This window comes from Chrysemys picta, chromosome 7 (assembly GCF_011386835.1).
Source record: "Chrysemys picta bellii isolate R12L10 chromosome 7, ASM1138683v2, whole genome shotgun sequence".
In the NCBI taxonomy this organism is placed as follows: domain Eukaryota; kingdom Metazoa; phylum Chordata; order Testudines; family Emydidae; genus Chrysemys; species Chrysemys picta.
In genome coordinates, this window is record NC_088797.1 from 32,482,529 (window position 1) to 32,508,105 (window position 25,577).

The 25,577-nt window shown below is 49.0% G+C and overlaps 4 protein-coding genes across 9 annotated transcripts in view; 2 read left to right on the forward strand and 2 right to left on the reverse strand.

Moving 5' to 3' along the window:
• LOC101936841 (pre-mRNA-processing factor 39-like) overlaps positions 1–16,538 on the forward strand; it is a 30,888-nt gene extending 14,350 nt beyond the window's left edge. For 2 of the 4 annotated variants that reach the window (XM_005307890.5, XM_005307891.5), the window contains exons 9-14: positions 455–581; positions 2,030–2,298; positions 10,238–10,422; positions 11,921–11,995; positions 13,663–13,810; positions 15,943–16,538. In XM_005307890.5, coding sequence (XP_005307947.2) covers positions 455–581; positions 2,030–2,298; positions 10,238–10,422; positions 11,921–11,995; positions 13,663–13,810; positions 15,943–16,005 — 867 coding nt within the window. In that variant the 3' untranslated portion in view covers positions 16,006–16,538. Of the gene's footprint in view, positions 1–454; positions 582–2,029; positions 2,299–7,054; positions 7,408–10,237; positions 10,423–11,920; positions 11,996–13,662; positions 13,811–15,942 lie in introns of those variants that run through there. The other 2 variants (XM_065551125.1, XM_065551126.1) reach the window with 1 other exon arrangement.
• On the reverse strand, positions 5,994–8,119 carry LOC135972588 (uncharacterized). Its single transcript, XM_065551128.1, has 2 exons — positions 7,449–8,119; positions 5,994–6,609 (listed from the first exon to the last, which is right to left on the reverse strand). Exons 1-2 carry the CDS (start codon positions 7,984–7,986, stop codon positions 6,107–6,109), a joined length of 1,041 nt encoding a protein of 346 aa, XP_065407200.1. The 5' UTR covers positions 7,987–8,119; the 3' UTR covers positions 5,994–6,106.
• Positions 16,413–21,306, reverse strand: MRPL49 (mitochondrial ribosomal protein L49). Of its 2 annotated transcripts, none has more exons than XM_024100266.3 (4): positions 21,147–21,306; positions 20,816–20,981; positions 18,094–18,218; positions 16,413–16,930 (listed from the first exon to the last, which is right to left on the reverse strand). In XM_024100266.3, exons 1-4 carry the CDS (start codon positions 21,261–21,263, stop codon positions 16,784–16,786), a joined length of 555 nt encoding a protein of 184 aa, XP_023956034.2. In that variant the 5' UTR covers positions 21,264–21,306; the 3' UTR covers positions 16,413–16,783. The 2 variants fall into 2 exon arrangements, with proteins under 2 accessions (XP_023956034.2, XP_005307949.2); XM_005307892.4 differs by having other exon boundaries at positions 21,168–21,294.
• Positions 21,307–21,324: 18 nt separating this feature from the next.
• On the forward strand, positions 21,325–25,577 carry FAU (FAU ubiquitin like and ribosomal protein S30 fusion). Of its 2 annotated transcripts, XM_005307893.5 has the most exons (6): positions 21,337–21,456; positions 22,312–22,433; positions 22,908–22,995; positions 24,066–24,210; positions 25,140–25,195; positions 25,415–25,577. In XM_005307893.5, the coding sequence occupies exons 3-6, from the start codon at positions 22,921–22,923 to the stop codon at positions 25,538–25,540; spliced, it is 402 nt and encodes a 133-aa protein (XP_005307950.1). In that variant the 5' UTR covers positions 21,337–21,456; positions 22,312–22,433; positions 22,908–22,920; the 3' UTR covers positions 25,541–25,577. The 2 variants fall into 2 exon arrangements, with proteins under 2 accessions (XP_005307951.1, XP_005307950.1); XM_005307894.4 differs by lacking the exon at positions 22,312–22,433 and having other exon boundaries at positions 21,325–21,456.

The window sequence follows — 25,577 nt, forward strand, 5'->3', positions numbered from 1 at the left end:
GGACTAAGTCAGCAGCATCTTGTTAGGGGTGGGGGTATTAAATGCCCCCTGGGAATCAGAGAGTTAATTCTGCACCAGGGCATGAGATTCCTCTCCCCACCCTGGCTGCTGCCCACATTACTTGTGCAGTCAGCACGAGTTCAGGTGGTGCTCTCTTACGGATTTCCAAACGTTTCATTTATTTTTTTTTATTCTGCATGTATATTGTGGAGCAAAATTCTAACACCCTTCTTTTAAATTCCGTTGCTGCTTTTTATCTGCCCGTGTTTCCTACCTGCCTAAGAGGGTGCAGGAAATTCTGAAGAGAGGTGTGTTAAGCCCCTTAACGTGAGTGCACCATAACCTTCTCAATACAAGCTGATGTAGCAGACTTTCATACATTCTATGCCACAGGAAGTTGGCAACCTTAACGCATCCATGTCCTCTTTGTATCCCTCGACCCCTTTTAATCTAGTACACGAAATACCTTGAGAACCACACTGTGGCTGGGGCCAGGAGCGTCTTCCAACGAGCTTGTGGCTACCACCTCCCCAGGAAGCCCAACATCCACCTCCTGTGGGCTGCATTTGAAGAGAAGCAAGGTCAGAGGAAACTTACCCTATCTGCACCCCTCTGCTGATTTGCTGGCCTGAGAAGCCTTTGGTTAGCTGGAAGTTGACTTTACTAAGCAGTTCAATAGTGGGGGAGGTGATAGAGTTTCTCATTGACATTTCACTAAGCCACCCAACCCTGTTTTTGTGTGTTCACAACCAGCCTGCTCAGTAACTCTTATTGAAAGATTGAGGCCAGATCTTAAGGGGCAGACATGACTGGTTCAGTTCTGAACTCTAAATTAGCTCTTCATGTGCTAGTCTCTCCCAGAGTGCTTAGCGAGCAATAGAATCTGGGAATGCTGAGCTAAGATTTTCAAAATCAGTTAGTGAGTTTTGAGTGCCCAGCGTGACACCTGATGTTTTCTTAGAGGTAGAGCGCTTAGCAATTTGAAAATCCAGGCTCCTTTAAGATGTCTCAAGTTGAGCAAAATCACTAGTCATTTCTGTAAATCTTGGCTCTGGCTCACTTTTCTATAAACTCACATGTAAGTTGGGATAGCCCACCTGGGTGCGTGTCTTCAAACCCCCAGCAGAGAAGAGCCAGAAAAATGATTTGAGAGTTGGAAAAAATTATTTACAGAGACTTAAGGAGCTCAGTCTCTTTAGCTTATCAAAAAGATCAATAAGTCATTTAATTATGGTGTATATAAGTACCTTCATGGGTGGGGGGGAGAGAAATACTGGATACTTAAAGGGCTCTTTAGCCTAGTGGAGAAAGGCAGAACAAGACCCAGTGGCTGGAAGTTAAAGCCAGACCAATTCCAATTAGAAATAAGGCATGTTTTTGACAGGATGATTAACGATCAGAACAAACTCCCTAGGGAAGTGGTGGATTCTCCATCTCTTCAGGTCTTCAAATGAAGACTGGATGTCTTCCTGGGAGATACTTCAGTCAATTATAAGTGTGTGCGCTCCACACAGGGGGAACTGGCTGATTCTCCAGCCTATATTATACAGGAGGTCAGACTAGATGATCTAATGGTCTCTTTTGGCCTTAATCTGTGAACTGCTGCCTAGTAAGGGACATACAGAAACCTAGGAGCTTCTTGGCCAGAAACCCTTTGCTTTAGCTGTGTCCATGTGTTTAAAATGTGTTCTTGTCAGATTTATATTGATTTCAATTGCAAATATTGGCCTGTACCATGTTTAAATTGCAAAGCCAAGACCATAATGTGTATCCGTGATGGTGCGCTATCCCCTTCAGTCTTTACAGGCTTAAAGCGGAGGTTAGATGATTTGGAAAATGCCGCTAAACCCTTTAAGCCCCCTAGTGTGGTAAGTTTTTTGCCTTTGAAATGAGTGAGACTCTCATACAACAGATTTAAAGCAAAATAAATATAGCCTCTAAATTCACTGAGCACCACATGTGCTTGCCATGCTGCCTGCCTTCACTGCCACTGTCACTTCTTTCTTTCTCCCCTCCCACATCTGTGCAGGAGACCTGGAGGAGGCACGTCGCATCTTGAAGTCTTATGAGGAGTCCATCCCTGGGCTGGCTATGGTTCGGCTGCGGAGGGTGAGCCTGGAGCGGCGACATGGCAACCTGGAGGCAGCTGAGGCTCTGCTGCAGGAAGCCATACGAGACAATGAGGGGATGCCCCTGGCCTCATTCTATGCCATCAAGCTGGCCCGACAGGTGTTGAAAGTGCAGAAAAATCTGATAAAGGCTCGGAAGGTTCTCATGGAAGCACTAGAGAAAGACCCGGTGAGATTTTGGGATGGGGAGGGTGACGTTCCCAAGAAGACAATGCATTAGGGTTTCTTGGTGAGATAGTGTCTCTGTCCAGGAGGGGACAGATGCTGTGGAAGACTGTTCTGCATAATTGCATATTTTTATTAGTGTATTGATTGCATCTAGGCTCCAGCTAAGATTGAGGGGGTGCTAGGCACTGCACACAGACCTTGACCAAGGGTATGTCTACACTACGAAATTAGTTCGAATTTATAGAAGCCGGTTTTATAGAAATCGGTTGTATACAGCCGATTGTGTGTGTCCCCACATAAAATGCTCTAAGTGCTCTAGTCGGCGGACCGCGTCCACAGTACGAGGCTAGCGTCGACTTCCGGAGCATTGCACTATGGGTAGCTATCCCACAGCTATCCCACAGTTCCCGCAGTCTCCGCCGCCCCTTGGAATTCTGGGTTGAGATCCCAATGCCCGGATGATGCAAAACAGTGTCGCGGGAGGTTCTGGGTACATGTCGTCAGGCCCCTCCCCCCCCCCCCCCCCCGTCACAGCAACAGCAGACAATAGATTCGCGCCTTTTTACCTGGGTTACCTGTGCAGACAACATACCACGGCAAGCATGGAGCCCGCTCAGCTCAGCTGAGCTCACCGTCACTATATGTCCTGTGGGTGCCGGCAGACGTGGGACTGCATTGCTACACAGCAGCAGCTGCTAACTGCCTTTTGGCGGTAGACGGTGCAGTAGACTGGTAGCCTTCACCGGCGATCTGGGTGCTGGCAGCCGTGGGGCTGCATTGCACCAGCCCCTTGCCTTTTGGCAGTAGATGGTGTATTACGACTGTTAACCGTCCTATTACAAGTTGGCTCATCGCACATTAGCAGAGTCTTCCCTGAGCAGCAGATCGTGCAATAGGCCTGAAGACCATCGTAATACACTAACTGCCAAGCGCCCAGTATTTGCTGCCAAGCACCCAGAAAGATGCCGAGGGCTATCAGTCACGCTGCACCGTCGTCTTAAGATGTAAAAAATAGATTTGCTCTGTATTCATTTGCTTCCTCCTCCCTCCGTCAAATCAACGGCCTGCTAAACCCAGGGTTTTCAGTTTAATCTTTGGGGGGACCATTCTGTGTGACAGTTGTTTGTGTTTCTCCCTGATGCACAGCCACCGTTCTTGATTTTAATTCCCTGTACCTGTACGCCATGTCGTCACTCGGCCCGCCCTCCCTCCTTCCCCTAGTCAGTCAGATACTACTTTCGCGCCTTTTTTTTTAATTCTGGGTTGAGATCCCAATGCCCGGATGATGCAAAACAGTGTCGCGGGCGGTTCTGGGTACATGTCGTCAGGCCCCTCCCCCCCCCCCATCACAGCAACGGCAGACAATAGATTTGCGCCTTTTTACCTGGGTTACCTGTGCAGACAACATACCACGGCAAGCATGGAGCCCGCTCAGCTCAGCTGAGCTCACCGTCACCATATGTCCTCTGGGTGCCGGCAGACGTGGGACTGCATTGCTACACAGCAGCAGCTGCTAACTGCCTTTTGGCGGTAGACGGTGTAGCATGAGTAATAGCTGTGGGGCTGGCAGCCGTAGGGCTGCATTGCACCAGCCCCTTGCCCTTTGGTAGGCGATGGTATATTATGACTGGTACCCATCGTCGTCGTACTGAAGTGGCTGTCAATCATGGCCACCTGGGCAGACATGCTACTGTTTCGATGATGATGGCTACCAATCGTAGTATGCTATTTTCTGCCAATTGCCCAGTATTGTCTGCTAAGCACCCAGAAGAGGCCGAGGGCGATGCTGGGTGCTGGCGGACGTGGGGCTGGCAGACGTGGGGCTGCATTGCTACACAGCAGCAGCCCCTTGCCTTTTGGTAGACGATGGTATATTACGATTGGTAACCATCGTCATCGTACTGCAGAGGCTATCACTCATGCTGCACCGTCGGCTGCCAGCTTAAGATGTAAAAAATAGATTTGTTCTGTATTCATTTGCTTCCCCTTCCTCCGTGAAATCAACGGCCTGCTAAGCCCAGGGTTTTCAGTTTAATCTTTGGGGGGACCATTCTGTGTGACAGTTGTTTGTGTTTCTCCCTGATGCACAGCCACCTTTCTTGATTTTAATTCCCTGTTCCTGTACGCCATGTCGTCACTTGGCCCTCCCTCCTGCCCTCCCTCCTTCTCCTGGTCCATCAGATACTACTTTCGCGCCTTTTTTCTGACCAGGCGCCATAGCTAGCACTGGGATCATGGAGCCCGCTCAGATCACCGCGGCAATTATGAGCACTATGAACACCACGCGCATTGTCCTGGAGTATATGCAGAGCCAGGACATGCCAAGGCGAAACCCGGACCACCCGAGGAGGCGATTGCAGCGCGGCGAAGAGAGTGATGAGGAAATTGACATGGACATAGACCTCTCACAAGGCACAGGCACCAGCAATGTGGAAATCATGGTGTCACTGGGGCAGGTTCATGCCGTGGAACACCGATTCTGGGCCCGGGAAACAAGCACAGACTGGTGGGACCGCATCGTGCTGCAGGTATGGGATGATTCCCAGTGGCTGCGAAACTTTCGCATGCGTAAGGCTACTTTCATGGAACTTTGTGACTTGCTTTCCCCTGCCCTGAAACGCCAGGATACCAAGATGAGAGCAGCCCTCACAGTTGAGAAGCGAGTGGCGATAGCCCTGTGGAAGCTTGCAACGCCAGACAGCTACCGGTCAGTCGGGAATCAATTTGGAGTGGGCAAATCTACGGTGGGGGCTGCTGTGATCCAATTTGCCAGGGCAATGAAAGACCTGGTGATATCAAGGGTAGTGACTCTGGGCAACGTGCAGTCAATAGTGGATGGTTTTGCTGAAATGGGATTCCCAAAGTGTGGCGGGGCCATAGACGGAACCCATATCCCTATCTTGTCACCGGAGCACCAAGCCACCGACTACGTAAACCGCAAGGGGTACTTTTCAATGCTGCTGCAAGCCCTGGTGGATCACAAGGGACGTTTCACCAACATCAACGTGGGATGGCCGGGAAAGGTACATGATGCTCGCGTCTTCAGGAACTCTGCTCTGTTTCGAAAGCTGGAGGAAGGGACTTTCTTCCCGGACCAGAAAGTAACCGTTGGGGATGTTGAAATGCCTATCGTGATCCTTGGGGACCCAGCCTACCCCTTAATGCCATGGCTCATGAAGCCGTACACAGGCAGCCTGGACAGGAGTCAGGACCTGTTCAACTACAGGCTGAGCAAGTGCCGAATGGTGGTGGAATGTGCATTTGGACGTTTAAAAGCGCGCTGGCGCAGCTTACTGACTCGCTCAGACCTCAGCGAAAAGAATATCCCCATTGTTATTGCTGCTTGCTGTGCGCTCCACAATATCTATGAGAGTAAGGGGGAGACCTTTATGGCGGGGTGGGAGGTTGAGGCAACTCGCCTGGCCGCTGATTACGCGCAGCCAGACACCAGGGCGGTTAGAGGAGCACAGCAGGGCGCGGTGCACATCAGAGAAGCTTTGAAAACGAGTTTTGTGACTGGCCAGGCTACTGTGTGAAACTTCTGTTTGTTTCTCCTTGATGAACCCTCCAAACTCCCTCCCCCCCCCCCCCCCCCGACCCGGTTCACTCTACTTCCCTGTAAACCAACCACCCCACCCCACCCTCCCCTCCCTAATTCGAGCACCGCTTGCAGAGGCAATAAAGTAATTGTTTTTTCACATTCATGCATTCTTTATTAGTTCCTCACAGAAGTAGGGGGATAATTGCCAAGGTAGCCTGGGATGGGTGGGGGAGGAGGGATGAAAAAGGACACACTGCATTTTAAAACTTTAACTCTTATTGAAGGCCAGCCTTCTGATGCTTGGGCGATCATCTGCGGTGGAGTGACTGGGTGGACGGAGGCCCCCCCACCGTGTTCTTGGGCGTCTTGGTGAGGAGGCTATGGAACTTGGGGAGGAGGGCTGTTGGTTAAACAGGGGCTGTAGCGGCGGTCTCTGCTCCTGCTGCCTTTCCTGCAGCTCAACCATACGCTCGAGCAGATCAGTTTGATGCTCCAGCAGACGGAGCATTGACTCTTGCCGTCTGTCTGCAAGCTGACGCCACCTATCGTCTTCAGCCCGCCACTTGCTCTTTTCATCCCGCCATTCAGCCCGCCACCTCTCCTCTCGTTCATATTGTGCTTTTCTCATGTCCGACATTGACTGCCTCCACGCATTCTGCTGTGCTCTATCAGCGTGGGAGGACATCTGCAGCTCCGTGAACATATCGTCCCTCGTCCTACGTTTTCTCTTTCTAATGTTCACTAGCCTCTGCGAAGGAGAAACATTTGCAGCTGGTGGAGGAGAAGGGAGAGGTGGTTAAAAAAGACACATTTTAGAGAACAATGGGTACACTCTTTCATTACAAGGTCGCATATTTCGGCTTGCAGGCAGCCATGGTAGGCCACAGTGTTTTGGCTTTTTTAACCTTCTTAACATGCGGGAAAGGTTTCAAACAGCAGCGCATTTCCCATATCAAGGATGAATTGCGTTGTCCATTTAAAATGGGTTTTCAATGTAAAAGGAGGGGCTGCAGTTTCCCGGTTAACATGTGGCACAAACCCAAGTAAACCACCCCCCCCCCCCCCCCCACACACACACACACACATGATTCTCTGGGATGATCACTTCACCCTTCCCCTCCACCGCGTGGTTAACAGCGGGGAACATTTCTGTTCAGAAGAGCAGGAACGGGCGCCTCTGAATGTCCCCTTAATAAAATCACCCCATTTCAACCAGGTGACCATGAATGATATCACTCTCCTGAGGATAACAAAGAGAGATAAGGAATGGATATTGTCTGCATGCCAGCAAACACCGGGACCATACGCTGCCATGCTTTGTTATGCAATGATTCCAGACTACGTGCTACTGGCCTGGCGTGGTAAAGTGTCCTACCATGGCGGACGGGATAAGGCAGCCCTCCCCAGAAACCTTTTGCAAAGGCTTTGGGAGTACATAAAGGAGAGCTTTCTGGAGATGTCCCTGGAGGATTTCCGCTCCATCCCCATACACGTTAACAGACTTTTCCAGTAGATGTACTGGCCGCGATTGCCAGGGCAAATTAATCATTAAACACGCTTGCTTTTAAACCATGTGTAATGTTTACAAATATTTACAAAGGTACAGTCACCAGAGGTCTCCTGTGTGCCCTGAGGGTCTTGGGTGAGTTCGGGGGTTACTGGTTCCAGGTCCAGGGTAACAAACATATCCTGGCTGTTGGGGAAACCGGTTTCTCCGCTTCCTTGCTGCTGTGAGCTACCTACAGTACCTCCATCCTCATCTTCCTCGTTCCCCGAACCGTCTTCCCTGTGTGTTTCTCCAGTGAGAGAGTCATAGCACACGGTTGGGGTAGTGGTGGCTGCACCCCCTAGGATCGCATGCAGCTCCGCGTAGAAGCGGCAAGTTTGCGGCTCTGCCCCGGACCTTCCGTTTGCTTCTCTGGCTTTGTGGTAAGCTTGCCGTAGCTCCTTAATTTTCACGCGGCACTGCCGTGTGTCCCTGTTATGGCCTCGGTCCTTCATGGCCTTGGAGACCTTTTCTAATACTTTGCCATTTCTTTTACTGCTACGGAGTTCAGCTAGCACTGATTCATCTCCCCATATGGCGAGCAGATCCCGTACCTCCTGTTCGGTCCATGCTGGAGCTCTTTTGCGATCCTGGGACTCCATCACGGTTACCTGTGCTGATGAGCTCTGCGTGGTCACCTGTGCTCTCCACGCTGAGCAAACAGGAAATGAAATTCAAACATTCGCGGGTCTTTTCCTGTCTACCTGGTCAGTGCATCTGAGTTGAAAGCGCTGTCCAGAGCGGTCACAATGAAGCACTGTGGGATAGCTCCCGGAGGCCAATAACGTCGAATTCCATCCACACTACCCCAATTCCGACCCGCAAAGGCCGGTTTTATCGCTAATCCCCTCGTCGGAGGTGGTGTAAAGAAACCAGTTTAAAGGACCCTTTAAGTCGAAAGAAAGGGCTTTGTCGTGTGGACGTGTCCAGGCTTAATTCGATTTAACGCTGCTAAAGTCGACCTAAACCCGTAGTGTAGACCAGGCCCAAGATTGGAGGGTCATTTTTCTGTGGTGCTGGGCACTGCACAGGCACCTACTGAGAGAGAATCCCTGTCCCAGAGAGCTCACAGGCTAAGTAGTCAAGCTTAGTGAGGGGTGACATTGTCTAGAGTGACTCATGACTGTGAGTGCTAACCTCAAGGCAGACACCCCACACTACTGGTGTTTTCTATAATTAAATTTCACCAACCGAGTAACAATTGTGAACTCCTGGATCACTGTAACGGTCTTACCATGGAGTCACAGATGGTCCCCTTAGACTCTACAGTCTATCTTGCCACCCACACAAACTGGACATAGTGCTAAATGGTCACTTACCCCAAAAATCACACCACATTTAGATTGCTTCTGGTCCCAAGAGACCAGTCACTTAACCCCAGATCGATTGGTACCCTAGCTCTTACACCAAAGACAATGCCTATAGCCAGTCCTTTAATAAACTATCTGAAGGTTTATTAACTAGGCAAAAGAAATAAGAGTTATTTACAGGCTAAAGCAAGCAAATATACACACAAATGAGTTACCATGTAAATCCTAAGAGTGACAGAATTAGTCATCTGTCAATTCAAAGTGTCTTTGAGGGTGGACCCAGGAGGCAGACACTGGAGATCTTTGGCTTCAGTTTAGAGTCTCTGGCCCTGTCAGAGTTCAAACAGCCAAAAAGATGGAAAATTTTCCTGTGACGGTTTTCTTTCCTTCATTCAGCTTCCAAGTCCATAGGACAAGTTTCCTTATATGTAGCATTTTCCAGGTGCAATAGGGCCATTAACCAGTCCATTGTATTGTGATATTCCTTGATGGCCTATCTGGGTGGGTGGGACAATTCCCTTGCTCTGAAATTGTAAACTCAGGCATGGGAATTGTCCCACCCACCCATCCAGAAGGGCTATCAAAATCAGATGGGCCATCAAGGAAGGGGGTGTTGCGGGGCAGCGATCAGCATCCAGGTGATCATTTTCAAAATTATAAAGTAAAACTTACATATTTTCTTATAGCATGGAAAACAGACATTGCAAGTGAGATTAATGAATGCAGCAATTTACAAGCATTTTATAGAGTCTAAACACTAAATACCTATTTTGAGCAAAACAAACATACAGGTGAACTGGTCTGGGTCTCGAGCTATGAGTTTGTTGAGTCTTAGCTTATGCCTGCAGCCTGGGCAGGAGCTGGCATCTGTGGCCTGCCAGTGTCACAAGGGAACTGAGGCACTGAGAAAGGAAAGGACGTGCCTGTGGTGGCAGAGCAGGGACTAGAACCCAGGTATCCTTATTCTCAGTGTTCCAGTCACTAAACTACACTTCTGCCTGATTCTTGGAGTGGCCCAGTCAAACAACTTCTAATATGAGAGCAGTCAGATCGAGGGTTTATGGGAGTGTGGGGTGTGGTAAGCAAGGATCAAAGGGCAACAACCAACCATTAGCCATTTTGGCTTCTGTTAGTGACAGGGTCCTAGCTGAATTCCAGGTTAGACCAGTCCATTCTGCCTCACTAAATCTACTTTCCTCCTCCCCACACACACACTCTCATACTTGCATCTGAGTGTGGGATTCTTTTGCTGCTTGTACTAAATCATGGTGTGGTATTTTTGTGTGGGTCAACAGCTGTTGCGCTCCAGTACCATAGATAAACGATGAAGCACTTCAGGATGAAAGGAGCTGGGGAATTTTTTGAGTGCAGAAGAGACCTCTCCATAATTCCTGGAGCTGAGGGACATGTATCCTTAGTTGTCAGAATGAAGACTGAAGCAGGAAGATTTCAACAAGACTTCCCCGGTGCCTTCTGAACATACCTTTTCCACCTGGACCAGGCACCACATCTCTGATCTCTTCCTCTCCCCTGTGTCACACAGGAAAATGCAAAGCTCTACACCAACCTCCTGGAGATAGAGTTCAGCGCTGATGTCAGGCAGAATGAAGGCAACACCATGAACTGCTTTGAGAGAGCCCTGAGCAGTGGCCTCCCTGAGGAGACGAAGATTGTCTTCTCACAGCGCAGAGTGGAGTTCCTTGAGGACTTTGGGTCCAGCATACACAGGTAAGAGAACACCCTGTCTGCGTGGGGCTGTTTCTGAGACCCTCACCCCTTGAGTACAAAAAGTCAGATAATACAGTAACTCCTCGCTTAACGTTGTAGTTATGTTCTTGAAAAATGCGACTTTAAGCGAAACGATGTTAAGCAAATCCAATTTCCCCATAAGAATGAATGTAAATAGGGGGATTAGGTTTCAGGGAAATGTTTTTCGCCAGACAAAAGACACATACGTATACAGTACAAGTTTTAAACGATTTAATACTGTACTTATCAATGCTGACTTTGAGAAGCTTGGTTGAGGTGGTGAAGTCAGGGTGAAAGAGGGTAGATCGTCTGGCTGCTCCTCTTGCTGTTCTTTCCAAAGTACCAGGGGGTGTTCAACCCCAGGCCCTGCCCCCACTCCACCCTTGTCCTACTTTTCCTGCCCCTGCATACACACACCCCCGAGCGCATCGCGTCTTGCTCCTTCCCCTTTCCCCCCCAGCCTCCTGAACGTCGCAAAACAGCTGATTGCTGCGGGCAGGAGGCGCGGGGGGAGGGAGGGAGTTGCTGATCCGCGGGGCTGCCAGAGGGCGGGGGGGCAAGGAGGGGAGTTGATTGGGGGGCTGCCGGCCCACCCTGCTTCCAAGCCCCCACGGCCAAACAAGCAGACATTACGCAACTTTAAATGAGTATGTTCTCTAATAGAGCAGTGATGTAACAGCATTAACCGGGGTGATGTTAAGTGAGGAGTTACTGTACCTAACTCTTGTACAGTGCTTTTAATCAGTACAGCCCAAAGCTGGCAGGTATAATTATCCCCATTTTACATATGGGGAAACTGAGGCATAGACAGTGGAAGTGACTTGCCCAAGGTCACCCAAAAGGCCAGTGGTAGAGTTGGTAATAGAACCAAGGTCTCCTGCATCCCAGTCCAGAGTACTATCCACTAGGCCATGCTGCCCCCTGTCCCAGTGTCCACAGAGGGGAATGTTTTGGGGGTTCTCCTTCTCTGGTGTAAGGTACCTGATTGATGGCTCTAGAGAATTAAGCCCTCTATTCTTACACCCAGAATCCTCTAGCCTGGAACTGACTTTGGGTTAATTGCATCCACAAACATCAGATCAGTCACTGTGTGGCTAACACCAGCCCCTTGCCCTTGAATTACCACTAGGGATCGTAGTTGAGACTTGATGGCCTAATCTTCCATCTTTCAAATCTGCCAACAAGGGAGACAATCATTCTTTCATAGGTTATAAAGCCATAAGGGACCACCAGTAAATACCCATTTTGTTGGGGGTAAAGATTTGGCTCAAGTGGTTGGAGTTTAGCATGCCACTTCTATTCCCACCTCTGCTAGGGAGCACCAGGGGCCAAACGAAACTTGGGGCAAAACAAAGCACGTTCAAAGTTAGAGGGACAAAGCTTTCTCTTCTCACCAGTGCAAACTTTGGTAAAATCACTGAAACACACACAGCAAATTCTCCTGTTCTTAACCATCTGTCCCCTTCTGTCTTCCCAGCTTGCTGACAGCGTATGATGAACACCAAAAGTTCCTCAAACACCAGATGACCAGGAAAAGAGCCCCTGAAAATGGGTAAGGCACAGATGCTACCCGATTTTAAACAGTCTCTCATACATTGGGAAGTGTCATGAATAGAGAGGAGGGTCAGAATATTATATAGGAAGAACTAGATCGGGGTGGCCAAACTTACTGACCCTCCGAGCCAAATATGACAATCTTCAGAAGTTCGAGAGCCAGGGAATGCCTCTTGGGGCTTCAGCCCCGCTCTTGTTGAAGCGCCAAGCCCTGGCAAGTGCGCCCCACAGCACTGAAGCCCCAAGAACCCCTCCCCGCTGGGCAGAAACCAGAGACGATGCTCCTCCCCGCAGCTCCCATCTGTTTGCTACTGCCTCTCCACGTGGAGCTAACACCTGGGACCTGCGGGGAGGGGTTGCTGAGAGTAAGGGGGGACATGCCTTGGGTGTGTGACTCAAGCTGTTGCGGGAGGGGAGGAAGAACCTTTAAATTGTGCCCCCAAATCTCTGCAGGCACCAGTTATCTTTGGCAGAAGCCCCTAGCCCCACCACCCCGACGCAGGGTAGGAGCCCCGAGCTCTCCCCCCAGCCTGGTAGGTGGAGAATAGGGGGGGAAGTAGGGGGCTCATTGAGGCACATTTTAACTGTAAAAGAGCCACGCGTGGCTCGCGAGGAACAGTTTGTCTAGTTCAGGGATGGCCAATCTTGAGGACTGGAGTAATAGAAATGGGATGAAATTTAATAGTACAAAGTACAAGGTTGTGAATTTAGAAACTAATAATTTCTGCTATAAGCTGGGTGCTCATCAATTGGCAATGAGGAGGAAAAGATGTCAGTGTATTAGTCAATCACAGAATTACTGAGAGCAACCAACGTGATGCAGCCATGTAAAGGGCAAATGCAATACCATCAGGTGAGAGATTTACAGTAGAGATAGGGAAGTAATAATGTCATTGGACAAGGCACTTATAAGACCTCATCTGGAATACTGTGTACAAGCCTGATCACCTGTGTTCAAGAAAGATGAATCCAAAGTGGAATGTATGCAGAGAAGGGCTCCTAGGATGATGGGAATGAGAGCCAGTCTTATGAGCGGAGACTGAAAGAACTGGGCTTGTCTAACGTGGCAAAACGAAGGCTGAGAAGGGATCTGATGGCTCTCTATCAATACACTGGGAGATAGACCTCAGGGAGGAAGAAGAGCTGTCGAGGCTAAAGGACAATGATGGCACAAGAACAAATGGATATAAACTGGCCAAGAATAAATTTAGGCTGGAAATTAGAAAGGTACTAACAATCAGAGGATTGATATTCTGGAACAGTCTGCCAGTAGAGGCAGTGGGGACAAACAACCAAACTAGTTTGAAGATGGACCTTGATAAGTTTATAAACAGGATTGTAACATGAGGTTGCCTGTGATAGCATGGATTGGATTTGACACAGGAGGCTCCTTCCAGTCCTGATTGCTTTATGGTGCACCAGAGCTGTCAGTATCTGATCTTGAATGCCACCTTGCTCAGTTAAGACTCCTCCTTGCCAATTGTTGTACGCAGACTAAAAAGCAGCATTTTTGATGATTGACTTCCTTAATGAAGTAATGCTCATCCCAGAGCCCAGACAAGAATGTACTGTGTACCATACTAGGTTTCCTCTCTCTGATTCCAGTACCCTCTAGGTCCTGTGCTATGAATTGAGTTACTGATTGCATTTTAATTTTTTCCCCAGCTGCACTGACGAACCAGAAGACAAAAAGCTGAGAGCTGAGGACTCTCCTGGGATGGTCAACCCTGCGGTCACTACTGCAGGCATCCCACCACTGATGGGTGGAGATATCAATCCAACAGCCGCTTATAACTACAGCACCTGGTATCAGGTCAGCAGTGTGGCACTAATGCCGTTTTCTGAGCCCTGTATGCTAATGCATCTGGCAGAATTGAAATAAATGTGTGTGACATGCTTCCATGTCCATTCCCTGTTCTAGCAGAACAGCAGCTCTACTATAGTCCAGGTTGCGAGTTGCTTAACGGTTAAGATGATTGTTCTAAAATCTGCATGGTGATTCAGATTGTCTTGAACTTGCTGTGTCTCACAGGGATGTGGGGATAGGGTTAGTGGGTCAAATTTGGATGTTGAACAGTGGAGAAGTAGGCTGTGTTGCAAAGGTGCTGAGAGAGTATTTAAAAAAAAAAGGGGGGGGGGATTTAAATGCCTAAAAATGTCAAGGTTGCCTTTGTGGTGTCTTGTGCCCTTCCAGAATGTGGAGAATGGCTAAGTTTAAACCACAGAACATCAGGAAATGAAGATTTAAGGTACATCCCATGTCCTTCCCCACAAAGCAACCTTAACTCTTTCCTCTTTGAGCAATGCTCTACCATGCCAATAACACCCATACTGGCTCTCTCCCTTCACAGATGCTACAGAGCACATGAGCACTGTAGGACCCTGTCTGATAGCACCTTTTTGCTAAGGCAATCTTTGCATTTGGTCAGGTGTGCTGAACAAGAGGTACTTACACTCAAACACAACCTACTTCACACAAACCACTTCAGACTTGCTAAATGTTACCTCCTCTTCACTCTTGCCATAAGGATTCCTTCTGAGACATTGCCTTCATTTATCCCTCACAAAGCCTTAGAGACCACAGACTACCAACAAAATCCCTATGGCAAGAAGACACCCTTGTGTACCTCTGTTGACACAACCTGCAGAACTCAGCACTGAAAAGAGGCATACTTAATCCCTCAAGGTTCTGTGCACCTCTCATATCACAGTAACAGATCTCAAAGATGCTCCAACCAATCCCTTCACCATTCATTTAGCTACATCTAACACTGAATGCAGGTGGCGTGCATACAGATAAATCCTGGAATTTGGATCTCTGGAAAACACAATGGCACTTTCTCTTAGAACTTCCTTGTATCTCCTTATTGTAAATTCATAGCTTTTAAGACAAGCAATGAAAATTGGATCTTCTAGTCTAACCACCTGTACAACACAAGCCAGAGAATTTCACCCAGTTACCTCTATATTGAGCCCAATAACTTGTGATTGACTAAAGCATCCAGTCTGGATTCTAAGACCTGAAGAGAAAATCCACCATATCTCTTTGTAATTTTATTCTTCACCACTGCCCTTACTGATCCATTCCTAGGAGCTATTGCCAGCTGTGGGGTAGTGGGCAGAGTTAAGTTTGCCTTGAAGAGGTAGTATGTGCCTTAGTCCTGTATTTTCTGGTTTTAAAAGGTTTTTGGTTAGTCACTTTGCACATTCTGGAAGACCACGAGGCAGGGCTGGGCAACCCTGAACTGTGTGTTAACGAAGTTCTGGGGTCTTTAATAAAGAAGAGTGTGTGGTCTGGTAATCGGATCAAAGGGCTGGGGTTCGGGATTCCTGGGTTCTATTCCTAGCTGGGAGAGTTTTCTGGTGGTTAGCAGAGGGACTGAGAGTTAGCCCTCCTGTGTTCTAGTTCCAGTTCTGGAAGGGGAATGAGCTTTTGTGGCTAGAACAGGAAGTCAGGGCTCTCAGGTTTTATTCCCACCTCTACCACTGACTCACTGACCTTGGGCAAGTTACTTGCCCTGTTTTTCTCTTCCCCTTCTCCCCTCCCCCTTTTATTTGCATATGGGATTTGCTCCACAACTACACATTCTTGGCCTTCATAAGATGTAAATCTCCCTTCTCCAGCCCCAATAACTGATTAGTGCTATTGCAGGATATGGGACTAGATGAATCATTGGTCTGATCCAGCATGGCAGACTCTTCACTTTCCTATCCTCATCCAGTGTTACTGTGAGCTGTTTGAGTGGTCATATTGACTCCAGAAGTGGATGAAGTGCTTCCTTTATGTATAGTGTTTGGATCCTTTGGGTTAAGGGTGCTATAGAAATTTAATTCTTTATGGTGGCCTCACTGTCAAAGGAATTTCCTTAATGCTGGGGGGAGAAGTTAGTCGCATGCTTCGCCCCACTCTGACAATAACTATGTTCTCTTCTGTTTCAAATGTAGAACTACGGTGTCTACGGGTATCAGAATCCATGGAACTACAGCCAATATTACTCTCAGAGCTGAAAGTGACTGTGTGAGATGCATGACCAGTTCAAAAGTTCAAGGAGTAGCCGCTTTACACTTGCTTCCAAGAAAACAAGAAGTGACAGGAAAGTGGCTGTTGACTCTCTTTGTAAGAGAGGGAAACTGAACTGCCTTGTTAAAAAGCCCCATTTCTCCTCTCATTGCAGTGAGCTGCCCTAACTCCTTCCTTAGCCCACATTACGAACCAGGTTAGATCATGTCTAGCCTTCACCTCCAATGGCAGCCACAGAGTGGGCACTGCCTCTTTGCACTGAACTGATCTCTTTCAGGTGGAAATGTCTAAGAATCCCTTCCTGTATACAGGACTCACACTGGCCTCACTGCAGACACAATGGGGATCCAAAAGCTGAACTCATTAGCAGCAGTAACAAAGGAACAATCCCTTATTGGAGCTCATAGAGCAGAACTTTTTTTTTTATTAATTTTATTGGAACAGGCACCCAGGGAAGGGTCATTTTGTAAACTTTTCCTGTACATTTCATGTGGTATAAATAAATGTGCAATTAATCAGACCTTGTTCTTCAGTGCAGCAGAGGATGGAGTTTTGTTCACTTTCACATGGATGTTATAGTACAGCTCCCTCTCTTGGCAAAAAGCATTGTGCTAATAGGACATTATGTGGACACTTGCTGCTGTTGCATAAAAAATAAGACTGGTTCATCTGGGGCTAGGATAGATCTGAGCAAGAAAACACATCTTCCTCAGAAGGGGACAGATAGCATCCATCAGCACAAAGAAAACGGGATAGTTGGTTTATTTAAAAGCCCTTGTTCAACAACCACTCTTTCAGTTCATTGTCAAAATAGCCCTTGATACGGATGCTGCAGGTGATTTCGTTGACTTGAATAGGTGGTGGTTTCCCAGCGAGCTGAGTGAGGAACTCCTTAACTTCCTCTTCCAGGGCCTGAGGTTAAAGAAACAGAACAAGAATAAAGTTTCAATGTAACTATCAAATAATGACAGTCCAAAAGTTTATAGGCATCAAACACTAGGCCAGGCTTTCAGCAGTTAAGAGCTAGTTTGACTGTCTTGGTTTAAAGCTGGGCATGTGTAAGGCATAACACTAAACAGTTCAGAGATGTTATGTTAATTATGTCTTGTAGGAGCTGCCAGAATAGCAGTGTCAGTGGTCCAGCTAGTCTGGTATTTTGTTTCCTGGGGTGGTAGATGAGTCTAACAAATAGAACTCTCCATTTTCTGCATCCATGCAAGGAGGAAAGTGATCTCTCCTCAAGAAAGAAAGCTTTGCTCCTTATTCTGGACTAGTATAGCATCCCTATTAGCTTTTTCCTAACTAATATCACTGTAGTGGCTGTTACTCTGGGGAATATGTAACTGTCTTACAAAGCTGTATTTAGGGCCCTACCAAATTCTTGGCCATGAAAAACGTGTGTCAAACCATGAAATCTGGTCTTTTGTGTGCTTTTACCCTATACTATAGGGATTTCATGGGGGGGAGACTAGTGTTTCTCAAATTGGGGGTCCTGACCCAAAAGGCAGTTGCAGGGAGATCACAAGGTTATTTTAGGGGGCTACAGTATTGTCACCTTTACTTCTGTGCTCATACTATACCATGTTATCCTTACTTTTGCACTGCTGGTGGCAGCGGCTCTGCCTTCAGAGCTCCGCTCCTGGCCAGCAGTTGCCATTCTCCAGCTGCTCAGCTCTGAAGGCCGTGCTGCTGTAAGAGTAGCAGTACCGCAACCAACCACCCCCCCACCTCCCAATAACTTTGACTCCCTCCCCTCACACTCCTTTTTGGGTCAGGACTCCTACAGTTACAACACCATGGGATTTCAAATTTAAATAGCTGAAATGAAATTTACCATTTTTAAAATTCTATGACTGTGAATTTGACCAAAATGGGCTGTGAATTGGTAGGACCCTAGCTATATTTCTCTGATTGGCTGTGAAACTGACTTCTGCAGGATACATTCAATACACATTCTCCTACTATTATTAAATTTTCATTCCCTTTTGGGGTAAGGAGAATCACTGAATATGCATTGTTTAAGAAGCTGTATCATCAGTGGTAGGCTGTTAGGAATGAGTTGGAATGGTGCATACCCAGATATCTCCTTCGATTTTCCTGATAACAGTCATCCTCCTATTGCCACTGGTGATGTCCTTATAGACTGGAACGTTGTGCATGCGGGACCGTCTCACAAAGTAAGGAAGGGCAGGTGGAGTATCTAATAAAAAAAAAACTGATTTCAACTCTAGGTCAGACCACTGTCTGCTCTGCATGCTCCACTAGTGAGCTCAGATCAGAAAAGTGACCCTGGTGACACTCAAGTCATCTCAGTTTGCAACTCTACTCTCCGTACCATAGACTCCCAGTACCATCTAAAAATCCAACTGGGTTGTTCCTGGCAAAAATGCAATCAGAATTTAGCTGACTTATGCACAAAGGCAGAACTGATGCCTGCTCATATGCCGTAGCTTGGCTAAAAATCTGACGAATAAATTTTAGTCACTTTTCTGATGCCAACTGCTTAACAAGGCTTGTATTTCTCAAGCTTTAGAAGGCCTCTTTTCCTGGAATAGGCTTACAGAGGGGTAAGCCTATTCCAGGAAAAGAGGCAGCATACCCTGCTGGAAGGACTACTAGAAACCTTGATCACTTTGTATCTTACTCTTAAAACCACAAATCCTTGAAATAAAAGATGCAAACAACAGTGACTAGCTCAAAATAAGTTACAGGAAGCGAGGCCAGAGTTTGGGGGCAGTTTGTGTTGTTAGAAGTCAGAGTACTGCAGGTTGGGTGCCTTCTGATCTGAGAAAATGTATCTTTTTTGCTGTAGGCTCATATACCCTTCAGGGTTATGCAGCACTATGGGGGTAAACTTTCAAAGAGACAAATGGCACCCAGTCATAGGAATATATAGCACTGTGACCAAAACCCACCACTTTAAAATCACATGGAAAAACGTTTTAAGGAGCATATGGGACTTGCTAACATTCAATGCACTTACTGCAGCATAACCCATAATCTAGTGGAAAAAATGTAGGTGTGACACTAATTCCCCTTCACTTAAGAGCATTGAATGTTCTAAAATACTGTGGAACAGCGGTCACCTCGATCCTAGATGATCTCCCAGTCAATTGTGATCTCTGGCAGTGCAGTGAGACTGCAACTAAAGCTTGCTCCCTGCCTGCCCTTGCCCCACACAGCTCCTGGAAATGGCCAGTGCAGGCCCCAGGGGGGAGCAGGGGTCTCCCTCTGCACACTGCTCCTGCCTGCAAGCAGCTCCCATTGGCCGGAAACAGGGAGCTGTGGCCAATGGTAGATGCAGGGAAAGTGCTTGCAGAGAGGGGCAGCAGGCAGGGGCACATTAGTCTGACCAGGAGCCACCCATGGTAAGTTCTGCCCAGCAGGAGGCTGCACCCCAGATCCAGCACCCTAAACCCCCTCCTGCACCCCAGCCCTGACCCCCCTGTACCAAAACTCCCTCCCAGAGCTTCCATCCCTCACCCCCTACTGCATGCGAACCCTCTACCCCAGGCTTAGCCCAGAACCCCTTCCCACACTGAAACCCACCAACCCAGAGCCTGCACCCTCTCCCGAACCTCAACCCTCTACCCAGGGCCATCCCTAGCTATTCTGGGGCATACACAGCCCCTCCCAAGGGGGGGGTCCCCAGGCCTCCATGGGGGCTGGCTTGGGGGGCAGGAGGGAACTACCCCCCAGCACTCACTGGCAGCACAGCTGGGTTGCTGCACTTCCAGCTACTGGTGAGTGCAGGCCCAGCCCTGCTGCAGTCCTCAGGAGAGTGGGGGCTGGGGTGGAGCAGGGCTGGGGCTTTGGGGAAAGTGCGGAGTTGGGGCAGGGCTGGGGTGGAAAGGGGCAGGGCTGGAGCAGCACACAGCTGCACAGGGCACCAGGAAATGTGGAGTCCCACACAGCTGCATACTTTGCATATGGGTAGGGACAGCCCTGCCCCTACCCCAGGCCAGTGAAAATGAGTGAGGTTGGAGAAGAGCAAGCAAGGGGGGGGGCGGGGGTGATGATTCTGGGTTGCCCTTAAATTCAAAAAGTGATCTTGAGCATAAAAAGGTTGGAGATCACTCCTCTAGCTCAGGCCAAAGCTGGTCTTCCTCACAATAGCACCATCTTGGGCTCTTATCTCATTGGTGGGAGGAGCTAGTCAATGCAGAACTGGGATACAGGCACAGCATGCTAAATCAGCACTTAACAAAAACAAGGAGTCCAGTGGCACCGTAAAGACTAACAGATTTATTTGGGCATAAGCTTTTGTGGGGGGGAAAAAAACCCCACTTCTTCAGCTGCATGGAGTGAAAATTACAGATACAAGCATAAATATATATTGGCGCATGAAGAGAGTTACCTTACAAGTGGGGAACTTCCCTTCTCTTCATGTGCCAATATATATTTATGCTTGTATCTGTAATTTTCACTCCATGCAGCTGAAGAAGTGGGTTTTTTTCCCCCCCACAAAAGCTTATGCCCAAATAATTAGTCTTTACGGTGCCACTGGACTCCTCCTTGTTCTTGTGGATACAGACTAACACAGCTACCCCTCTGAAACTTGGCACTCAACAACAGTTGCTACAACTAGGCTTGGTAGAATTTGATTTTTGTTTTGATGGATAATGTTTTAAGCAGCTTTTTCAATTTAAATTTCCAGTTGTGAAAAATCATGGCTCTTAAGCATTTTGTTGATTTAAATATTCACAATTGTGGGAAGTTAGACATGTTGAATTGACCTTTACTGAGCCATGGAATCCTTCCAAACCCAGCTCCAGGAGAGGGGCCCTATACTGTTACCTGATGGGGCTCTCCAGCCCGACGGGGTGGGGTACTCGGCGTGTTTGGGGGGAGCAGGAATTCTGGTGGGTGGAATGAGTCTCTCCACAAATTTATATTCTTCAGTGGATTCCACAATCCCGGGATAATGGGGGTGGTGGGTCTCAGGTTTGTCCCGGGACTGGCTCTGAAATGCAAGGGGGGAGGGTAAATAACCTTCAGGTGCTGTTCTCGTGCTATCCCGCCTGCGGGAGCCGAGCGCTGCCTGTCCCGCCCCACGGCGGGCGCCGTTTCAGTGGGGCAGGAGAGCCACCCCCTAGCTGCGGGCGGGCGGTAAGGACGAACCGGCTACCTGAGCCCCCGTTACCGGTACCTGCCGGGCAGTCGCCTGCAGCAGCCGCCGGGCCCCCGCGCCCCACACGCCACCCGGCCGTCTCCTCAGCCCCGCTAAAGCTATGGCCGCCGCCATCTTGCTACCGCGTCCGGCTGGGACCGAGGGGTTGTGACGTAAAAATAGGACGCCTCCGCGGGCGACAGACGACCGTGTATGACGTAACGCTTTACGCACCGCGCGCGTCTCCCTGTACGTATATCAGCGTGCGCGCTCCCGCTCAACTCCTTTCTCTTTCCGGCTCCATCTTGTACGGTGGTGGCGTCTCGTGGTGAGTGAGGCCCCGATGTCCTGCCCGCCGGAGAGCGCGGCCTGGGAGGGGCTCTGGGGGGCTGGATCAGGCGGTGGGTGACGCCGGTGGGAGGGTGGTTTGGGGGCTGTGGGTGGGAGGTGTGAGGGGGGATTCAGAATGGGGCGGGACATGAAGCCCTCGCCTCACCCGTCTCCCGGGGCTCGTGGTGCGGGGCCACCCCTGGGCGGCATGGGGTGACTGGCAGTTGTGGTGCGGGGTGGAGATGGGTCTAGGGTGGCGGGTAGGAAACCCCTTGGGCGAGTGAAGGCAGGAGGTTCCACCACTCCAGTGGGCCAGGCGCCTCGCTGGCCTGTTCTGGAACAGGAGCCCAACGTGGGCAAGGAAGGGGCAGATGGGGCTCCCAGGCAAACTGTGAGACGGCTTGGGACTGGCTCATGTCATGGATTGTGACTAGTGAGTAGATCCCTGGATGGTGCCGGGTGCCTTGTGTCTCTCCCAAGGTACCTGGTCATTGGGAAGTGGCTCCCCATTCTGCATCTCCTGCTAAAGTTGGCTAGCTCAGCTGGGCACTTTTAAGCCTCATTCCCTAGTGAACCACTTCTGGCTTCTATCTCCAGAGCTGCGAGGAAAGTGGAGTCTGTGGATTTTAGAGCAGGGGAGGACTGGGAGTCAGAACTCCTGGGTTCTGTTTGTGGCATACTAAGGATGCTGCTACTCAAGTGTATCCAAACTTCCACGTTACACAACCCTTCAGACTAATCCAGGCCCAGCAGGTGGCATTGACTTTTTACCAGTACTGTCTGTTGCCGGGGTTGCAGCAAAGTCTATCCGGGGAGGAGCATCAGTAAAGTTTCCTTGTTTATGCCCTAGCAGATCTGCTACCTGAAACCTCTGCCATTGTTGGGAAGGTGCAGAGACTGACTTTGGCTAGATTGTGCTTGATCTGAGGCAGTCAGAATTCCAGGGCCTTTGGAGATACCCAAACCCTGGCAAAGGCAGGTATCCTGATTGCATTGTGTAGGCAATGATTTACTGCTGCAGGCTAAGTCACTTGACTCATGTTTCGATATGGGGTTCATAGCTAGAGAAGGGGGCTGGGAGCCAGGTCTTCTGAGTTCCTTTACTTACTCTTCTGTTTAAGCCAGTGACAGAACTTCTGGGCACTCTTCCAGGGTTTGTCACTGGCTCTGGAAGTGGGGGTGAGGGGGGAGTGGATTACAGCAGGGGTGCTGGTAGTCAGGACTCCTGGGTTCTATTTGTAGGTGTTTCACTGGCTCATAATGTCTGCTTGTTTCCTGTTTGGGTTTTATCTGTAGAGCTCCCAGTAGGTTATTGGGTAGCTGCTTGTCTCTCTCAGCCAGTCTAGTGCAATGTAGCCATAGAATGCGAGACCTAATGTCTTTAGCCTGCTGGGGGAATGGCCTGGTCTCAGGTAAATTGCCTTAACACTTGTTGTTCTGTCCATTCAGCATAGCTGGAACCATGCAGCTGTTCATCCGTGCTCAGAACCTGCACACCCTTGAGGTGTCTGGCCAGGAAACAGTAGCTCACATTAAGGTAAGGATTCACTATCCACATACACACACTCTCTCTCTCTGCCCCCCTATGCCACCCTAAACAATTCTGTAAGGCTTTTCAATGCATCCTTCAGCTGATTGCTTATGTCCGAGGGGAAGGGCAGGGGTAGAATTGCTGCTGATTTCTGATCATAAATATGGGCAAAGAAGGTATTGGGCACTGCAGGTCCCTTTCCTCTGTGTGATCTGTGTTGAGAGAATCATAGGGACATGGCTGCCCAAAGCTGGACCACATCAGGCTTTGATCTTGACATTATAAGTTGAGCATGTGCTTCCTAGTCCGGAACTTGGATGGAAGACCTTCACAGGAAGCCAAGGTGCTCTGGAGTTGAGTCAGTAAGGGGCATTCTGTGCTGATTCCAGTGTCCCATCATGGTATTGGAAAGGCTGTGCTGCGGGGGGATTGAGCTCAGGAGGGGTTGCTCTCCCCTCTTACAATGCTGGCCTCAACCAGTACTCCCTTGTGTCTGCTCTTCGGAAGAAATATTAAACATTCCCAATTGCTTGTCACTAAAATCTCCCTGGCACTTTCTGTGACACAAAATTGTAATCGGAGTAATTGCATTTGGCCTTGCAGTTTGAATGAAGGGCTGTTAGTTTCACCCCATAACCCCAGTGCCACTCTAAACAATTTGGTCAGGCTTTTCTATAGCTCCTGTCTGTGCCCTAGTGCATGGATTCCTTTCCCTCCATGGCATTTACCCCATTCATATCCCCAGAGACTGTTGGAATGCATCATCTCTTTCCCTGCAAAGCCAGTCTGGACAGCTCTAGCTCTCCTCATGAATCAGTCCTCCTCCTTCCTGATCTGTGGCAGTGGAATCTGAGTTCCTTCCAATCACTCAACCTTTTTAGCATTGTGCTGCCCAGAAAGAAACACTCTTTGATCTGGGATACTGTGGCTAGCACACCTTGGCTAGCACACCTCTACCTCATGTTATGGGGAGGATTACAGTGATGCCTGCTGACTTGAGGAAGGTGCTTGATTAGCTTTGCTCTCCTGGCCTCACCAACTGACTGTACCTCTCTGTACCTTGTGTCTCCTATCAGGCTCACATTGAGTCCCTGGAGGGCATTGCATCTGAGGATCAGGTTGTTCTCTTGGGTGGAACTCCCTTGGAGGATGAATCTCTCATTGGGCAATGTGGCATCAGCGAGTTTACCACCCTGGAGGTGGCTGCTCGCATGCTGGGTGGTAAGTATTAAAAGGTTCTGGGAGAGGTGTACTGGACTCAAATCCCAGATAAAGCTCCTGGACTGGTGGAAGAGGCATGCAAAAGAGTTCATCCCACTGAGCTCTTTAGCTGGGTTTCAAGAGGCGATGGCCAGCTACAGCAGAGTCATGCTAGACTAAGACCACCGCAGCCATTGGGGCTCTGATTGGTGCATGAGAAGCCAGAGGACCTCGAGGATGCCTGTGTAAAACAAGCTTGCTGGGTCTCAGCCCACTGTACAGGGATCCACATCAGACAGCACTCGGAGGCCCCTCATATTCAGTCTGAGGCCCCAGAATGAATAGAACATACTGAACTCCCCTCCAGTCCAGGACTGAAGCCCACTGGGGTTGGATTGGTTGTGGGAACCTTGTCAGTCCTTCAAGATGCATCTACACAGTGATTTGGGGAAAAAAAAAAAAAAAAAAAAAAAACATAGCACAGAGTCTCAGAGCATTGATCAGCTGACTCAGGCTGTGGGGCTAAAAAGAGCAGTGTAGATGTTCCAGCTGGAGCCTGGGCTCGGAGACTCCCTGTTCACATGGTCTGAACCCAAGCTCCAGCCTGAGCCTGAAAGTCTATGCAGCAGTTCTGTAGCCCTGTGAGACTGAGTCAGCTGATCTGGGCCAGCGAGGGTGCTAGTCGTCGTCTTCTTTTTATTGTAGACATATCCTTAGAGGCCCCCAGTCATCATGTCTCTTTTACAAAGGAGGTTCAGGAGCTAGTTACTAGGATGCTGGTGACATGTGGGTTAACTTAAAGGTCTAGTGAAGAAAATGCAGGACCTAGAGTGACAAAATTGGAATGAATCTGGCCACCAGGGCAACCACACCAGTGTCCCAGCCACACTGTATATATTACCCAGTGTCCTGTGGCACTTGAGTACAGCTCTCCTGATTTCTCTCCCCAGGTAAGGTCCATGGCTCCCTGGCTCGTGCTGGGAAGGTGAGAGGCCAGACTCCCAAGGTAAGTGATTCTTTTGGTGCATTGATGTAACCAGAGGGGTTGGGGGCGGGGCTGGGGCTGTTTTTCACCTGCTGCAGACTTTGAGGGTTTGTTGCAATTTGATATCAGTAAACACTGTGAGACCACTGCAGCCTAGTGGTTCACACAGGGGGACTAGGAACCAGGAGTCCCACCCCCTCTTGGCATGTTGCAAAGCTAACCGTGCTCTCTCCCTCAAAGGTTGCCAAGCAAGAGAAGAAGAAGAAGAAGACTGGCCGTGCCAAGAGACGCATGCAGTACAACCGGCGCTTTGTCAATATCGTGCCGGGCTTTGGCAAGAAGAAGGGCCCCAATGCTAACTCCTAAATGGCACACTTCACCCAATAAAGCAGATGTCACCTGA